Source organism: Eptatretus burgeri, chromosome 15 (genome assembly GCF_056783735.1).
Source record: "Eptatretus burgeri isolate ZD-2024b chromosome 15, Ebu_testis_v1, whole genome shotgun sequence".
In the NCBI taxonomy this organism is placed as follows: Eukaryota; Metazoa; Chordata; class Myxini; order Myxiniformes; family Myxinidae; genus Eptatretus; species Eptatretus burgeri.
Genome location: NC_140975.1, coordinates 58,379,377 through 58,399,114, shown reverse-complemented (window position 1 = coordinate 58,399,114; position 19,738 = coordinate 58,379,377). Strand labels below are relative to the sequence as shown.

Genomic DNA, 19,738 nt, shown 5'->3' with positions numbered 1-19,738 from the left:
TAAGGTCATGCACAAAGCACTAGATATGGGATATGCAAAGCACCAAACACAACATTTAACTTAAACATCAGAAGTACAAAGCAGCCGACCACGGCGGGTGCTGACCACAACCACACACGCATCACCAGCAGTCACACACACAATCTGAACTCCTCGTATAGTTTTTATACCGCTGTACTCGCTGTCAGAAGAGCTGCAGGCGACGCGTCTCAGTGTGGAATCTTCTGAGGACCTTCTCCTTCCATTCATTCAGGCATTTACGTGTGAGGTCTCTTTCGAAGGCCAGCCGTACCAGTTGTGCCTTGCGTGCATGGCGCATGGACTGTTGATGGTCAGTGAAGACATTCCTCAATGTTGAGAATGAGTTTTCACACATGGCAGTGGACGCACCAAATGTTAGTCCAAGTCTCATAGCAGTCACTACACTTGGCATGGCTTCCAGCGTTTTGTGGTATGTTGAGAGGAGTTTTTGTGTTGTCCATCTCTCGTTTGGCTGCTTTTCTGTCTGTGAGCGAATAAACTACTTTGCAACCACACACTCTGTTTCACTGATGGTTGACTTTGTTAATGTCATGATGTGCTGGAGCAAGTGGGGATCCAAAAACGTGCCATTTTCGGAATTCAAGGCAGCGAGTGAACGAGCGAGTTGTGTGTTGCGCTCACTGAAGCGCTGAGCGATCTCGCCAAGCACAGTGTCAATTGCGCTGTAAAAAACCCTCTGCAGTTCTGTCTTGTCATAGTCGTTGTTTTGTCCTGTAATCTCCAAAACTACAAACTGTTCCAAGTTCTTATGCATTGTGCGTCTCCGTTTTGGTGGTGCAGATGTACAAGTGTGAGCATCGTTGGCCTTGTTCCACAGATCAGTGAACTCATCCCCAGAGCGGAGTTTCTTCACGCACTCTGTAGCACTCGCCACCAGTTCCAACCCCGTTACCAAGTCCATGTCCTCTGCCTGCAAGAATCTGTTAGGGCCATCTAACAACATCAGCAGTTTTTGTACAAAGATAGCAATGAACATGAAGGCAGGCCCAGAGACTTCCTGCAAAAGCCCAATAGCCTCCATCCTCATCTCTGCACCGTAGGCGCGCTCTGCATCAATCTCTGACAGAAAGGATGTGATACCCTTAAAAGATCCTATGATCACAGACACGGTGGCTAAATGTCCCATCCACCTTTGATCAAGAAGTCGTTTTAACCGCTCACCTTTATACTGTGCAGCAACAGTGGGGTTTCTGAAGAATTTGTACAGGCAACAACAAACCTCGAGGAAATCAGTGACAGCTTTCTCTGCTGCCAGTCCGTGGATAACTAGCAGATGGAGTTGGTGATTCAAGCAGTGCACATAGGGGATTTCTCTTTCCAATATCTCTTGCAACAACTTTTGCACCCCACCGTGCTTACCAGGCATTACCGAAGCCCCGTCGTACACCTGACTTAATATTTTTGACGTGTCAAGTCCTGTTTTTGTCAGCTCTGCAATCATTAGGTCTGTCCATGTTTTTGCATCTCCAGCGTCGGCTGTAGCTATTGTGAGTAGACGCTCTGTTGCTTCATTTGATGCCGATACAAAGCGAATGATGATTGATATGTTCTCACATTCAGTGGGGTCCCTCGTCCCATCCACCTTGATGGTAAACCACGATATGCCTACTTCTTCCACGATGGCACCCGTCACAACATTACTCAATGTGCAGATCAGTTCATTCTGCATTTCCGGACGAGTATAGCTTGCGTTCCGTGGGATATGCTTTATTATTTCGGCGAGCTCGGTGTCTTTTTTGAGTGTGTAGTTTAAAAGCGAGAGAAAGAGCCCACTGTGCCCGTCTGACATATCCTCAAAATTATCAAGGCTCCCTCTAAAAGGTATCTGATTTTCGGCGAGAAATCCCACAATATCTATAAGAGCAGACATAGTACCAGTTTCTATTTAGTTGGTCAGCATTGAGGAGTGTGGAAATCTCCTCACCACAATCGATGCGCCTCTCATTCTCCTTCCACCTCAAAACACAAGTTAAATGTTCCTTTGAAGTTGCGTGTTTGTGAAACCCCCTGCCTTTCTCAAAGGCATGTTTCCAATTCCGGTAGCCTCGCACTGTGAAAGTAGAGTCCACTGGGCCATGTGCGGTGTTAAACTTCCTACATGGATAGCAGAATGCTGCATCGGTCTGCACACTGTATTCCAGCCATTCATTAGTCTGGTACCACGAGGACACAAACGAGCGACTCTTGTTCTGCAACAGATGGCCAGGGTACCGCTGTAGAACAACTTGATTCGGTCTCTCACTTCCAAGATCATCGGGAAGCGGCTTGACAGTCACACCCGACCCCGAGGCCGCCGCCGAGCGTGGCAACTCGGCTGCCTGCGCTGGGGCTACAGCCGCAGGGCTAACGTTGCTGGCTTGGCCAGGTTGGCCAGCTTCTGTCGGTACTTCATCGACATTATCGTCTCCTTCTCCTCCTCCTCCCACAACATGTCTTTCATCATCTTCTTTATTTTCGTCGGTTGCATTTTTTCCTTTTCTGAGCCATTTTCGTATATCCATCATCCACGTCTTTTTCTCCTGCTGCAAGCTCGTGCTCTGTGATCCGTTCCTCGCGACTCGTGTCACTAATCTCGCGACTCACGACATTTGACGGTTTTATTTATTAAATGATCCATGCATCAAAAACAGGTTTTATCTGCATAATTTCAAATGTAAACACGATTGCAAACACATATTTTTAATTTTTATTATAAAATTACTTTTGTAAGATGGAAGGTTGACGGGTTGTGAAGGTCACGTGGTGCACGTGCACTTCATCTTTAATAATGTAAATTTATGCCTTTTCCTTAATCATATTATGACTATATTACATTTATACCTAACTTGCAACCTATCAGGTAACCTGCTCAATAGGGTCTCCATATCGAATACGCTGATTGGCTATTCCTTAAAACTAAATGATCCACGATATATATATATATATATATATATATATATATATATATATATATATATATATATATATATATATACATATATAAAACCACCCACAACATCGACAATCGACACGAGGTCTTGCGGCTGTCTGTCGTCTTGGCTGCTGGCGTTGGTGCTTGCGCTATTATCTTTTGGGCTTGGACTGTATTGTCTTGCCAATTGCTTTTTGAGATGCGCTGGGAAGCGCACACTTATCTCTTGACTCTTATTCAAAGAAGGATATTATTAAAGAACAGTTTATCCAAGAAGGCCGTATTATTCACCACGTTGAACATCTGGAATAAGGGTTTTAGTTCACACAGGTGAACTCTTAAACAGCAAGGAGTTCACAGTGGGCGATCGTCGTTAAACACAAAGCTGTTCACAGGGTGCAACAGGGCATAAATGGGTGGCGTACAAGTGGGGGGGCACCAGATGCGCCATGGGGGGGCATTGCACCCAAATGCCCCCCCCCCCTAGCGACGGGCCTGGATAAATCATTCGAGTGCAGAAATTTTTACTGCCTTAATTAACAAAGCAGAGGAACACTTGGAAAAGAAAAGCTATTTAGCAATTGCAGTTTTTTTAATTATGCAAAAGAAGCACTTAAGCATCGGTAATCAAAATTATTAAATAATTCAACAATACAGTTCATAGAAAACATTACCCCACACAGTCTTGAGAAAAAGGACATGGGAAGGGTCTTTTTAGCTCTTGTTTTGCGCTTCCGAGCACATTTTCTCTTTCATACGGGTCGCCATTTTGTCCGAATCTCGCCATTCCCCCGCCGCAGAGCGCAAGCAGCAAATTTGATTGGTCAAGATGGGGTAAAATGGTGAAATAGTTTGTCCACCAAGTACAACTAAACTTGAGATTTTTGGAAGTGCCAATCAGGTGATTTATGTTCAACAGTGTTCAAGTCTATAATTCAATTGATAAAAACATTTTACAATTTTTTTACAGGCTGCAGAAAAAAAACATTTATTTGGAAGTTTACCGCCATTGAAGCACAGTCTTTTACACATTAAATTAGTTCTTCATGCCTGTTGTTTGCAGTGTTGGGCACAAAAGCCATAATCCGATAACAGATAATTATCGAAGTTAACTTTTTTATCGGACAATTATCGGAAGTTAACTTCCATTACTCGTTATCGGACCAGTTAACTTCCGATAACTCGATTTTTTTAGTCCGATAATGTCCGTTAATTTTTTGTCCGATAACATTTTTATCGTTTTACTTTTTTTTCAGGTTCTTCAGTATCATCGTCAACTTGACAGCGTTCAGTTCTTGCTTAATAGTTACCAAGCATTCTTTGCAACTTACAAGACTACAGTCTACAACCATGGAACACCAAGAAGAAGTTATCGACATTGAGATAGCCTCTGTCTCAGGAACTTCTGAGTCCCAATTTGACTCTCTGTCTGTGGCAGAAACTTTTCAGCCATCTGGCAGCCAAGCCGGCGCCAGCCAGGACCAGGAGCCTTTCCAAAACCCCTGGCCCCACCTGGAGCGCTACTTCAAGCTCAGCCGTCAGGATAAGGACAACGAAAAGTTACTCTCTTTTGAGTGCCAAAAATGCTGCCCGACCAAGAAAATTGTTAGAGGCCATGTCACCAGCCTTAATAATTTGAAGTCCCACATCAAGAGGACCCACCCACCCGTAGCTATCCAGTTTGAGGAGAAGATCAAGGCTGGCTCTGGCCGTGGCAAGCACCGCCACCACACCTCCGACAACAACAGCGTGCGCAGCTCTGGCTCCGCCACCCCTGAGCTGCCCACCAAGAACGTCCGGCAGCCCACCATCGGCGAGGCCCTGGGCTCAGCCAGCACTTGCACTGCCATACGCCAGTCCACTGTTGACGACAAGATAGTCCGCCTTTTCGTCAACAACATACTCCCACTCCATGTGGTTGAGTCTGAGGAGTTTGTTGACCTGGTGAGGACCCTCAACCCAACAAAGGTCAGCTTGTCCCGCCTGGGTCACCCTGGGCAGGTGCATTGATGACAAACTACGGGCAGTCGAGGAGGCCCTCATCAACACATTTGATGGGCTGACCTACTTGGCGACCACTGCCGACTGTTGGACTGCTCACAATAGGTAATTATCATTTTTGTATTTATAAATATTTATTGTACTAACTACTTTAAAAGTTTTAATGTAGTTAGTAAAATAAATAATTCTGCAAAAAAATGAATATTACAGTTTTTTGATATAAAAATTGGCGTAACTTGAACTTCAGTTTAATTTCAAAATGTTTAAAATAAAACTTAATAATCACTTAACCATTAATCGGTACTAATCACAATTCAATAATGTAGACTGAAGTACATTCATGTTTCTTTTTGTAATAATTTGCGTAAATTAAGCTTAACTTTCATTTTAAAATGTTTAAAATAAAATTTAATAATCAGTGTATTAATCAATAATCACTTAATCAGTAATCACTGATTAAGTGATTATTGATTAACACACTGATTATTATGTTTTATTTTAGTTTAATTTACGCAAATTATTATAAAAATAAACATTAATATTCAATAGACTGTGTATATCATCTATTCAATAATGTAGATAGTACAATAGGCAATTTTATGACAAGTTAAAAACTTGTTATCTTTTTAAGAAAATAAATTGTATTCTTATGTCTGTTTCTTTGTTTTAGATCTTTCCTCGGCATGACAGCTCACTGGATTGACCCAACCACCAGGGCCAAGAAGCATGCTGTCCTCACCTGTACCCGTCTGATTGGTAGCCACACTTATGATGTCATAACGGAGGCCATGGTCCAGGTCCACGAGCACTTCAACATTCAGGACAAGGTAGTCAGGACAACCACCGACAACGGGTCTAACTTCATGAAGGCTTTCACCCAATATGGCGGCCAGGTGGATCTGTTGTCTGACCTCGACGATGTTGCCGAACCGCCTGAGGCTGATTCAGGCAACGAGGACGACACGGCTGAGGGTGACGACGCCATCAACATTGTAACCCTCGGTGAATTTCTTGATGAGGAACCAGAGCACCCCAGTCTACCAGTCCACATGAGGTGTGCGGCTCACGCCTTTAATCTGGTTAGGTGGCCACGCTGGAATTGGGCAAGGGCCTCCTCAAGCAGATGGGCCCCGCCATCGCTGCCTTCAACACCCTCAACAAGAAGGCCCATGGCACGGCTCAGGCACTCTTCAATGCCCAGGGGAGGAGCCCTCAGGTGGGCGACGCCATTGAGGAGGCACTGGGCAGGAGGCTGGTGGTCCCTGGCAAGACAAGGTGGAATGCCTTGTATGACTCGATCGTCATCCTCAACAACATCCTGGCCACCAAGAAGGCTGAGCTGAACAAATTCCTTAACCGCATGGAGAAACTCTCGACCTTCAACGACCAGATCACCTTCCTGAAGGAGTGGGCCAAAGTCATGTCCCATGTGGCTATCGTCCTTGACACCATCCAGGGGGAGAAGAATGCCTACCTTGGAACCCTCCTTCCCACAGTGGCCATCACCCTCACGAAGCTCAGGAACATGAGGAACAGCTTCGCCGTCTGCAAGCCACTGGTCGACGTCCTGGTAGCAGCCATCGCCACTCGGTTCAACCACTACCTGAATGACCGGGACTGCCAGCTGGCAGCTGCCTTCCATCCAAAGTTCCGGCTCCACTGGCTGCACAGGTTCGACAGAAACCTAAAGATTTCTGTCAAGGCCGCAATGGAGGACGAGGTCGAGAGAGCACTGAGGGTCGTGAGGGACCGGAACGGCGACAACACCACCAGCTCCGACGACAGCAGCATGCATGACGACCTTTTTGCTGGGTGGACGGCCGCTGGCTCACGTACCAGTGTCAAGCAGAAGGCCAAGAAACTTGTCGACACCTGGCTGGACATTGATGGGAAGGAGGGCATGGGCGACTGACTTCATGGAGGAGGAGATCCTCACCAACCTCTTCCTGAAGTACAACACCCCAATTCCGTCCTCTGCCGCAGTGGAACGGCTATTCTCTCTCGGCAAGGACATCCTGAGGCCCAAGAGGTCAAGACTGTCAGCTGGGCCTAACTTTGAGAAGTTGGTCTTCCTCAAGGGCAACCAGCACATAGTGTCATGGACTCTAAAAAGACGCATAATGCTTATTTTATTCTTGGGTTTGGCATAAATAAGCCTTTTCTATGGGTTTTGAAGCTTTTTCCTTGTTTTTTTGAATTTTTGTTAAAAAGTAGTTATCGTTATCGGATTATCGTTAACTTCCGATAACTTTGTATTATAATTACCGGATTATCGTTATCGAAGTTAACTTTTTGGTTATCGGTGCCCAACACTGGTTGTTTGTGTCATTTATGACATCCCCTAAAACAGTAAGTTTCCCGTTTGGAATGATTTTCAATTGTGTTTGACTGCGAGACAGGCAGACGGAGTTAAAAATAAATAAATAAATCACCGAACTCCTCTTTGCGCATACGCGATGGGACGAGATTCCGTAGAATTTGTCAAATTCAGAGCCAAAGTACTGCTAAACTGCAGGTTTGTGTTCCGATTTGCATCCTACTGTAGTATTCAAAATATAACATTCAATGAAAATTAACTTGTACCTCGATCAGGGACTGAGATCTGTCAACAGACACATTGAACCAATTGCTTAACCTCACTTTTCACTTCACACGTGGGGTAGAAAAGATCTTCCTTAATCAACGTCTAATTCTTCAAACATGAAAATTCCATACATTGAGAACAAAACCTGCATCCACCTTCAGTTACAGAGGTAAAGATAAGGAATTTTTTTGTAGAGAATCAGAAATAATGTTGAAGAAGTTGAGGTACATGACAGGGCCCAATTTACTGCATTGGACACTCAAGTCTCGACGGTGTAAGGAGATGACAGGATCCCATTGAGAGAGACACACACTGACAATTGAAGTGGAGGAAGTCAGCAGGCCTTGAAAGTAGGAGGTCTTCGGGGAGAGTTTGGAAAGCAAGGCGGGTACCAGACTCATCAAATGCTCGAGATATGTCCAGAAAGACGGCTCTGGTTTCATGTCGGAAAACAAGGCCCTCTGTCTATTGTTGGGAGAGAAGAAGCAGCATGTCTGTGGAGTGACCGTTTCTGAATCCAAGCTAATGGATATCAGGCCATTGGATCAGGTCATGTAAACTGTGATAATGGACTGCATAACTTTGCTTATAAATTGGAAGTAAGCTAATAGGCCTGTATTTAAAACTATCTATTTTTGCGCCAAGTTTATGTCATGCAGTAATGTTGGCTGACTTCCAAGTGGAAGAAAGGTGACCTAGACCAAATGATAGGGAGAGCAGAGCAGTAAGAGGATGTGCAAGAGTGGCAGAACATGTTTTTAGGACCATTGCGCTGATATCATCTGGGCCTATCGCAGAATCAAGAGGCTCGGGTTGCCAAAAACTTCTCTACCTTCTCAGATGAGAAAGACACAGAGTCCAAGAGCAGTTGGGTATGATTGGTTGGGACAGGAGGGAATGAGGAGTTGGGTATGTGAGATTTGGAAAAATAACCAAAAAATTTAAAAAAAAAACACAGACTAGGCTTTTGGCTTTCTCATTCACATTGTCAGCTGTGATGTGATTTGAGGTGAGATATTGGTGACTTACAGCTCATCAAGGCAGTCAGGAGGCTCGGAAAGTCTTTTGCCCATCATGAGATACTCGCACATTTGATAATTTTCCACACCAGGGTAGGGAACCTGTCCACGCATCACTATTTCCCACATGGTGACACCAAATGCCCACTGGGTGTGGAGGGGTGGGGTTGGGAGGTGGAAATGCATGGGGAAAAAAAAAATCACAAGGGGCAACGTTTATGCAACATGGAAAATAGCCTTAGCAACATATATATATATATATATATATATATATATAATAAAATAGCCAACATACGATAAGCAAATGACAATAACAGCACATTCGTTCAAGAGAAAAGTTTATAAACATCCTACCACATCACTCTTGGCAGTGTAAAGGTGGTCCGTCATACACTCGAGGGCGAGCCACTTGACGGGCATTCGGGTTACCTGTCCTTGCCTATAGTAATCCCCACTGTAGATCTTCTTGGCCAGGCCAAAATCAGCAACACACACGGTCATGTCCTCGTGCAACCTGACGTGTGCAGAACCCGTTAGGTACTTTCTATTAAAATAAAATCACATCCTTACTGTCACAGAGATACTGTCAACAGGTCAAGACACTGTATGTGCATTTGGAGCATATAAATGACTGAGCGCACTGAATAAGCTGCTACTTCTGAAAGCCCCTGTTGTAACGCCAAATGTTACATTCAGTCAAGTATAGACGGCATTGAAAAATTTAAATAAAACCGTGGTGTCATTTGGGCACCCCTTCAAGGGTTAACAGGTTGTGGATGACAGGTATTACAAACTGGATCAGAAGTGTCGGCAAGGTAAATAGCTTGTCCGAAAAGTCTCGTCTGTGTCTCACCTTCCTTGAATATACTTCAAGTCACTGGCACTGAGGTCCAGCTGAGGTTAGAGATTGTGCATTGTAGATTACTCATCTGGAATGTGGTGGCAGATACAAACTAGAAGGGCACTTGGTAGAGTGCGTACCTCTGCCATGGAATGCCTGATCAAGTTGAAAATATCGGAGCCAAGAAATGTGTTCCAAAGGAGAAAGAAGATTCCCCCTAATTTTCTTACCTAATGAAGAGCAAGACAAATTACGTAATATCATGATTTATGGTGGTCGCTCCAACATTTGAGTTGCTATGGTAACCATGAAGATATTCTCAAAGAAATTTGTGATCAGATGGGTTTGGGGCGGAAAAACGAAATGTGCTCGGAGCTCTAATGGTCATGGACATGACTGTATTACATATTTCTTCTTCTTCACATTAAGTCACATGGTATTAGGTCAGTGGTTCATAAAGTTGCCCCATATCTTTTCCTAACCAGAGGACCAGGTCTAACATTTGAATGAAACTGGTTATGGTGGGGATTTGGAAAAACAAAAAAATTGTGTACATAGTCGAGGCTCGTGGAAAGGCGAGTACACTGAACGGATCAGGACGTCACAGACAAAAACAGGACGCAAAACACACATGCACGGGGTGGACAATAGGGACACGGAAGGAAACTTCAAAGGGGGGGGGGACAAGGAAATTGGAAGAGGGAGGGATTTTGGTGGGGTTAATGAGGGTAGAAAAGATCATGGTTTTGGATTGGGAATGATCTGAGATGATGGTGAACACCTGGACACCTGTGTTGAACACCCGGAGGGAAGAATGAGATTGAAGAGAATATGGAAGTTGATTCCACATGCGAGAAAAACAAAATAGGAACGAATGAGTGGAGGTGAGTAGTGATCCTGGATTTAGGTAGTTTCATTTAGGATTTAGGCCTTCAAGTGAAACCGAGTTTTTATAGGTGGTGGTCAAGCCAGGTACACACCTGAGCCATAAGTTGAACAACTTCGTTGTATGCAACCGAATCACTTAAATATGGACATTTTTGCCACCAGTTGCACAACCGGTTGCCAAGGGTGGCGACAGGCTCGACTTTCAAGTGATCTGCTGAGCTCGTTGTAGCGAGGTATTTTATCACATGCAGGTTTGCAAAAACTGTGGTTGGATTTTACAATACAGCGCTATTTAATTCCCTGCAGTAAACTTTAACTTTGTTAGAGACACAGAGTCCACGCACGAGTAATAATAAAAAAAAAAGTAAAACTGTTATATCATCACATCATCAGAGTATTACACAAACAGTAGGTTAATCCACCTCCGCACCGTTGAAGAGGCACTCAGGTCAACAACAGTGAATAACCTGAGTTGCATGTTGTCGATAGCAATCACATGGTTTCTAAAGCCATACACCGACTTCCTGAGCAGTTCTTGGAAAGACATCACCAATATTAAACAGAAGTTCACACACCCAGGACCTCATTGATGATTCACCCAGTGATGCTCATTTGGGTTTGTGAGGCTCATTTGGGTTTGTGAGGCTCATTCATCATCCAGCATGGTTTGAATGACAGTTTGGGCTTTTAATTTGTTGAACATTGTCAAGTTGGCAGTTTGAGCTTTTGCAAGACTGGAAAATGGAGTGTGTACAAGAGGGATTTGGTGGAACCTTTTTAAAGGTTCCAAGAAATACAGAAAAGACACTGAGTTGGCAGCATTGTTACAAAGCCATATTCGGTGAGAAAAAGAAGGTGTGTGTGTGTGTGTGTGTGTGTGTGTGTGTGTGTGTGTGTGTGTGTGTGTGTGTGTGTGTGTGTCAGAGAGAGAGAGAGAGAGAGAGAGAGAGAGAGAGAGAGAGAGAGAGAGAGAGAGAGAGAGAGAGAGAGAGAGAGAGAAAAACTTGTAACCTCACTGAATATGCCCTTAAAAGCTGTTTACCAAATGATGTCAGGACAATGCAGGTTTGTGGTTTTCCTTTCATGGAACCTGGTGTTGGCTTAATGGTTAGGGTGGTGGGCTTTTGATCCTAAGGTCCTGAGTTCAAATCCCACTCAGCTGTTGAATTAATACCAGGTGGGGTTAACTCGGCCTGTCATCCTTCCGGCAAAATGAGTGCCAGCATGCTGGTATACTGTGTCGGAGTGGCGACCCGTCCAGGATTGTGCGCAATAGCCAAGGAGAATGCTAAAGCAGCACCAATGCTCTGCACAGAGTATGGTCCCAATCTCCTTCTCCTCCTCCTTTCACTGAACCAAGAACGTATGTTGTGTGTGTGTGGACCAACATTACGAGTCATTCAGCAAATAAGCACATTACCCAACTCGAACAGCATTCGGCAGAGCACTTACCTCCACCATGCTGAACAGTTTATGTTTTGTATTCCACTGACAGGCCGGATCTGCATCCGGACCTGACGCAAAATATAATCAGCTGATTCTTGTCAATTACCTAATTCATGCACCAAGTTGTCATAACCCGTCCACAATCTTTTGAGATATCATGTCAAATATCGATTTTGGTCCAATCTCTCAATGGTGAAGAATCATATGAAAAATTAAATATTTCTTGTATCCTTATCCGGATCCGGATCTTCACCAAAATCTAATAAATTCGTCTTCGTCACACACCCAGCCTGTCAGCCAAGTTTCATTCGAATCTGTCTCCAACTTTTTTGAGATATCCTGCTCACAGAAAGACAGACAAACAGACAGACTGACACACACGGGTGAAAACCTTCAATGGAAGAGGAAATGAACAAGATGATGACAGGCCCTTCAGCCGGTAATACTAATCATTTCACTACTCCTCCTTTGCCCTACTTTGCCTGTTAACCTTCACCCTCTGTTGTTTCACTCTTCCATGAGCCTCAGCACCTGCATTAAAATATCTGACAATTCAAAATTTTGAAAATTTGACTTTTCTCTCATTTCAATGCTTCGTTCACTCTTTGACCAGATCCTCAAGGTTGCACTCACATGCAGTTGCGTGCAGCCAGGTCCCGGTGAACAAAGTTTCTTCCTGACAAATACTCCATTCCTCGTGCAATATCCAGTACGAACCTCAGCAGGGACTGCAGAGGTATGTACTGCAAACAAGAGCAAGGTCAGCATACGTCGAGAAAACAAGGCAAAAATGCTACCTGCCATCCTGACCATAGAAACAAAGGTACAGTTGAAGTTGGCGGGGGGGGGGGGGCGTGGCAGGGGGAATATGGTGGTATGTTCAAGCTTTGTGTACCATATCAACACGCGATAAGTACCATAGGCATGTTCTCCAGGCGGGATTGCAGTAAAAAGCTGTGCAGGTCCCCATGTTTCATGAAAGGCATTACAACCATGGGTCGTGGGAATTCTGATCCACTCGGAGCATCCAGACTTATACCTGAAATAGGCAAACAGACAAGTCAGACGACCGAAACCAAAAATAATAAGCAAACTCGTATTTCGAAAGGCAAAATTCCTGAATGTAAAACAATGAGAAGGGTTAATGTCTGCAAATTAACATGCAAGTCCACTTTATTTTATTTATTTATTTTTGTTAAAGACAAGTGTCCTCGTGCTTTATGAAGAAATGTCAAACTTGTAAATCCAAGACATGTTGAACACTGCTGAAAGTTTTCCTATCTCCACGCAATTCGGTGTGAAGGATATTTATAAAGACAATGCTTTCGTGGAACAGTTTCCTCGTTCCCGAGCAACAACACACCTAGAAGACGGATAACATTCGGATGGTCAAAATCCTTCATCCGAAGTGCCTCATTCAAGAAACTCTCAATCTCATAGAGTGGGCAAATATTGACTGTCGAAGAGAGACATTGTGAGATGAAACACTTTGGGAAAGACAAATATTTAAAATTATTCGCTGCTGTTCAATTTTCCTGCCAAAAGTCACCTTTTGTGGTTTTCACAGCCACTTGGAGCTCAATGTCTGTTTTTTTGAGAGTGCCCTCAAACACAATGCCAAATTCTCCTGCAGGTGGATTGGGGAGGGAAACAACCACAGATGTGAAATAGCACATGCACACACACGAATCCTGAATCAGACTAAATGTGCTGGAGGCGTTTTGAGTTCACCAACTCAAAAATCCTGTTCATCTAACAAGTACATTTAAGAATCGGTAAAGGCACCAATTATTAAATGCAAAAATAATTTCACAAGCAGCAATTTATACCGATGAAGTTAACTTTGAGGAAATGAAGGAATAACCATCACTAATAAAAGGCTTCTGCTTCAAGGAAAGTTTGTTCTCAGCTTTCAGTTTTCCCAAATAACCTGTTTGTTATACACTTCTTTTTCTTCTGAGTTGTGGAAAGGGCTTGTTTGGTAATACATGTCATAATGGAAATGCAGATTGCATGTCAGGAAAGGACAGGTTCTACAAGTCGAACAAACCTTCGCCCAACACCTTGCCTATCGAAAGGCTCTCTCTGTTCAGCAAAACGTCATTCAGCTTCTCCCCCAAGGTGTCCTGCACACCCAGAGTTTGCACTGACAATGCGAGGGAAGAGGAAAAGGAAGGAAGCAGCAAACTGTGACATGTCAAAACAAAAGGCCTTTCTTTTATGCTATGAGTAAACCGCTACTACTTATTTAGCGACCCAATTCTTCAAACTTCTTGTCAGGTCAGGCGAGGAGTTTTCTTTTGTCCCAGGTATTTCACAAACCAGTTGGGCCAGGTGTGTCGTGTGACTCAACATGAAGGAAATTGAAATTTGTTTTGAGTGTCAGTGATAACTCGCATACTCTTTAAAGTCCACCAATGACCAGTGCTGGCAGATGGGTCCTTCACCTGAATCTCATTCCAAAGGACAGCACACATTGATGCCTCGCTCTGCATGAGAAACTCCAGGATGATTGTTTATAGTTGGTTTGGAATTTTAACTCAGGATTGAGAGCTCAAAGGTGAATGCACACACCTTTAAGCTATCCTGCCAGCCCACTATTAATAATCATATAATCCTATGGGAGCTCCATTGTAAAACTGGGACAATATGTGCATTGCTTTGCACAACACTAATACAGAATTAAACAAGAACAAGTCTGAAGATGACGATGGTTCACGAGCGGTATTTGACGATGTAGATTGTTTCAGAAGTCAAGGATGAGACAATGTGATAATTTTGACCAAGTTATAAAAATGATCATCATGATGTGGTACGGGTGACGGGTTATTAGCTGCAAAATGTGTAAAACCCGGTTTCGTTCAACAACTTTCAAAATTTGACCTTTGCATAACGTTTAAAGGTCACAAAACAATGTTATGGACATTAAAATAAGGAAACAGGATACGTGCTATAGCTTATTGGAGTTGGTTCGTCGAAGGTCGAAAACCCGGTTCGATTCCCACAACTTTGAAAATATGACCTTTGTGAACTTTAAAGGTCAAGGGTTATGACCTATGGTGCAAAATTTCCTCTGGAACATTCCAGGAACAATATAACATCATATAGGCTATAAGGCATTTCGCACTCCTCGGATTATCCAGACTTTGATGAAATCAGCGTAAAAACAAACTTGAAGGGGGCGCCACGGGCAAGGTGTTCGAGATAGAGCAAAATGGTTTGAAGACTTTAGGTGGGGAATGACCTCAAGATTATGCATAAAAAATATTGTCATCCAAGCTCTCAAAGTTTGGGCGGTCGTATGATTTTTATGTCAAAATTCGCAGTTTTCGAAGTTTTTGACCTTGTGACCTTGACCTTGGGACGAAAATGAAAAATCGGACAATGACAAGTTTTCGATAATTCATTTTGCTATTCAAATACCGAAGAACCCATTCCATTCAGTCAATTCCCTCAGAGAAGATAGATTTTTAATCCGACTACCCCCTAAAAATGGCTATTTTTTTGGGCGTGACTCCGCCCACAATTGGCGTAGCACGCCCTCATCCAGGAAAACACAACTAGACATTGACATCGAACACGTAACCAAGTTTCATCAAGATCGGATCAAAGTCTACGGAGTTATGCTCTGGACAGACAGACAGACACACAGACATAACGAATGTAGTAGTCACTCTGGCTGGCGCTCGTGAACCAAAAAGAGCAATCAGAGATTGCAGACCCTCACCAGGATTGCTTTTGTGTGGTGTATTTTGGGTGTCGTTTGTATACTGATGTGTTACATAATTAATGAGACATAATTATAACTGCTGGCAGTGATGACCAGGTCCAGCTTTGATGCAACCCCATTTTGATTGGACACCTGACCCTGACCCATGATATTTTTCATCATTATTCAATTGAATTTAGAATGGGATTAAAGCAAATTCAATTAAAACCAAATAGGTACAGTCCTGCATTGGAGTAATCAGAAGGAACCCGGACAAGAAATAAGCAAAGATGAAGTCATCAGGAGGAATCAAGATAGGATTCACATTTCAGCTGTTACTCCTCGACCCTGAAACCCATCCAGACACAGCCAAGTGAGCCTTATTCAAAGATAATAAAATAAAAAATAAACTAAATTAAAAAAAAAATTCTAGCTTCCAGACCATGTGTCCGATCAGGTTTAAATTTAAAACATGTATTCCCCATGACCACGAGATCATAAATGTGAAGTTTAACATTGATCGTTTAAGCAGTTCCAGAGAAAACATTATTTAATATTTTTTTCAATTCAATATGGCTGCCAAACCATGTGACCTATGAATTATTCCTTTAAAAATTTGTACACCCATTGCTTGAGGAACACTTGTGTGAAATTTCACTTCAATTTTTCCAGCCATTCTTGAGAAGAAGATTTTTATTGGTTTTAGGGTTAATCCAATAGGGTTGCCAAACCATGTGACCAATGACACCGATTGTGTGAACCTTTTGTTCCTCATGGACAGGTCAGAAGTGTAAAGTTTTGCCTCGATCTGTTCAGCCAATTTTTGAAGGTTTAAAAAAAAACAAAACAATGAGTGCCGAATCACGTCACCAATGACGTCATGAAATATTTTTTTGTGGACCATTTTATCCCGAGATGACCCTCAAAATTTTTCAGACTGATCGGATGTGGCGTTCTACATATGAAATTATGACGTCATAACGAGGGCACCAATCATGTCATTAAAAAAATCGCACTCATTCCCCATGAAGAGTACTTGCTATGTGCCAAGTTTCAATTTTTTTCCTTCGTGCGGTTTCAGAGATACAGAGGTCAAATTTTTTTCAATTTTTCCAATATCGCTGCCACACGACATGACCTATGATGTCATAATTATAGCTGAAACATTCTACTTGAGTAGTCACACCTGTGGTGAAAATTTTGTCTCGATCCGGCAAGCAGTTGCAGAAAAACACAAGCTCGAATGAGCTAAGATCCTCGTCCTCTTAATGATGACATCATAAAAACGAATATGACGACATTGTGATGTATCAGGTTTGTGATAAATTATCTGTGCTAATTCCCGGCTTGATTCCCGCAAACAAAATTCAAACAGCTTGCCTAGTTTCGGAGATAATGGTATAGGCGATTTCCATAAGCGGCGATATTATGATGTCAACTTTTCTTCTAGGATGAATTTCCAAAATCAGAGATGGTTACTGCCTGCGCGTGGGCTTTCCGCATATACGTGGCAAGTTTTACGAAGATCCGATGAAAACTCTGGGTTGTGAAACAAAAAATGTCCACAAATAGGAATGACGTCATAAAAATTGATGACGTCATAGTGATGTATCATATGTGCGGTAATTCATCTCTGCTAATGCCCTGTTCGATTCCCGCAAACAGAATTCAAAAAGCTTGCCTAGTTTCGGAGATAATCTTTTCGGCGATTTCCATTAGCGGAGATATTTTGACGTCATAACTTTTCTTCTAGGAAGAATTTTCAAAATCGGGGATGGTTACTGTCTGCGCAGGGTATTTTTACATATATACGCCAAGTTTCAGGAAGTTTCGATGAAAACTGTAGGCTGTGAAACAAAAATGTCCACAAGAACAACAACGTGAGTAAGACTTAGAGATCCTCCACGAGGATCTAATAACAAGAAAGTTCTGTGTGGACAAAGAAACAAACACAGACAGACAGACAGACACAGACAGACACAGACAGACAAATGGACCCAAATGCAAATGGACCCTCGCCTTCGGCGAGGGTAAAAATAAACGATATATTGTCACAAAATTACATTCAAGACACAAAAATATTGTAAGCCCAACACAAATATGGTGATGAATGATAATAATGCTTCCATGTCACAACAGGGGCCACGTACAAGTAAGGGATACATATTATGTACACTGCCACATTATGTACACATATTATGTATCAAATACTTACACATTAACTTTGGCGATTGTCTGGAGAAGCTCTGAACTGCTATGAGGGGCTCATTGATGAAAGGCACTTGTGTCCTGTGTGGGGAAAGTGAAAAACCATCAGCTTTCATTCCCAACGAATCAGCTGGCTTCAGACCTGGTAAAAGATGTGTTGATCAAGTACTTGCACTTACCACCCACATTGAGGCTGGCTACCAACGCACGATCAAGACAGGTGTTGCGCAATTTGACCTTTCATTAGTATGCTACGGTATGATGACATTGTAATCTGTTAAAAGCTGCCAGACTTTTCCAGTACCAAGCCACAATGAGTGTCCTTTCTTCTGGGCTTAGCAAGCAATTGAAGATATAGGGTCGCACTCAGAGAGCATGCCTGGTGTTGGCTTAATGGCTAGAGTAGGGGGGGGCTGGGATCCCAGAGTCCTGAGTTCAAATCCTGCTTGGTTGTTGGATTAATACCAGGTGGGGTTGACTCAGCCTGTCATCCTTCTGAGGTCAGCAAAATGAGTGCCAGCATGCTGGTATCCTGTATCGGAGTGGCGACCTGTCCAGGATTGTGCCCAATTGCCAAGGAAACTGCTTAGGCAGCACCACCACTCTGCACAGAGTATTGTCCCGATGGATGGATGGACTCGGAGAGCAAAGAAGCTCCATGAGGACTTTGAATGATAGCTTTCCCAAAGGGTCTGTCTTCGCTCCAATTCTCTTCAACATATATGTAAGCGACATGCCTTGTACCGCCTCCAGAAGGTTCGTCTCTGCAGATGGTCTTGCCCTTGCTACCCAAGCAATCAACCTTGAAGATCTCAGCAGTACCCTGTGCCAGGACTTAAAGGTAATGGAACAATATTCCATCTTCTGGCACCTCCGCCCAAACCCAACAAAGACTAGTTACTGCTTTCCATCTCAGGACTCGCAACTTGCAGGACTTGAAGGATCTGCTGCTAATGTTTTGGTGCGAGATACCACAGGACACCTTCAGGGGTCTTGTGGAGTCCATGCCTCGGCGGGTCGACGCTGTTTTGGCAGTACATGGAGGACCAACAGCATATTAGGCAGGTGGTCATAATGTTTTGGCTCATCGGTTTAAATTGTTGCGGATCCGGGGTGGCGGGTTTCTCCCCCGACTCTTGGCGCCACCCTCACCACCGCCATCTCCGGGGTTTATAACGCTGGCTGGCTCGGCATAGGCCTCGGGTCACGCGTCTGCAATCGCGATACCAACGTAATTCTGGACCTTACCAGTTGGGGAAATAGACCCCGGGTACAGACTGGTTTTGTCAGATGCCGAGCGTTTTCTGCCAGTCTGTAACCATTTTGGTTTTATATGCCAATCGAACATAATATGTACACTGCTCCATAATATGACCGACACAAATTGTTCCTCCATACACTGTTCCTCGACGCGACACAAATTAATCCACAGCGGCAACCTCATCTGAATCAACCAGATTTATTGGGGAACATCGGGGAACACAACACAAACAAAATATTCACGACAATGTTTTAATTAATCTATAACCCATTCTTAACTAGGGAACTACGGATTACGGGTTTCGAGGGGGTCCCTCCCGAGATATACCTTAAATAACATGCAGACAAGACAGAGTACTTGGTGATGTTTCATGGATGAGAGGAAAGTGTCAAAAGCACGAATGTCACTCGTAACAAGCCGATGTCCACGGATTCGAGCCCCAAGCTCGAACACACAGCGTGGCAAGATGACGCTCGCCTTCCTTTTTCGCACCGCACGCGGCCTCCGCGCACTCTGACCCCGCGTAAGATCGACGGCACAAGATCGCCAGATTGACGATGGGTCCCAGCTGGTTTCCCACAAGGTCCAGCATACAAGTCCAGGCCTGGCCTGTTCACCAGATAAGGCCAAATTGAGGTACCAGGCTCGGGCAGGCTGGATCCATGGGATTCCAAGACGTCGTCGAGCCGTGAGGTGAGTAGGGACAGTCAGAGGCTCCGTCGTTATACGCAGGTTGAACCTGTCGATGACCTCCGCTCGATGCCGACTCCAGACTCACACAGCAGCCAGGTCCTCTCGAAGCAGATTGCCGCCTAAACCTCAGGTTTA

The 19,738-nt window shown here is 43.7% G+C and overlaps 1 protein-coding gene and 1 pseudogene across 2 annotated transcripts in view; one reads left to right on the top strand and one right to left on the bottom strand.

Moving 5' to 3' along the window:
- LOC147012271 (tyrosine-protein kinase receptor UFO-like) overlaps positions 1-19,738 on the bottom strand; it is a 102,688-nt gene that overhangs the window by 5,685 nt on the left and 77,265 nt on the right. For both annotated transcript variants that reach the window (XR_015051548.1, XM_085856175.1), the window contains exons 9-16: positions 17,657-17,730; positions 13,783-13,878; positions 13,282-13,359; positions 13,096-13,188; positions 12,650-12,771; positions 12,366-12,475; positions 8,912-9,071; positions 8,568-8,704 (exon numbers count right to left, since the gene is read on the bottom strand). Coding sequence is in view for 1 of the 2 variants with exons in the window: in XM_085856175.1 (XP_085712301.1) it covers positions 8,568-8,704; positions 8,912-9,071; positions 12,366-12,475; positions 12,650-12,771; positions 13,096-13,188; positions 13,282-13,359; positions 13,783-13,878; positions 17,657-17,730 (870 nt within the window). In the remaining variant the exon portion in view is untranslated. The remainder of the gene's footprint in view (positions 1-8,567; positions 8,705-8,911; positions 9,072-12,365; positions 12,476-12,649; positions 12,772-13,095; positions 13,189-13,281; positions 13,360-13,782; positions 13,879-17,656; positions 17,731-19,738) is intronic.
- Positions 5,741-7,104, top strand: LOC147012273 (uncharacterized; annotated as a pseudogene).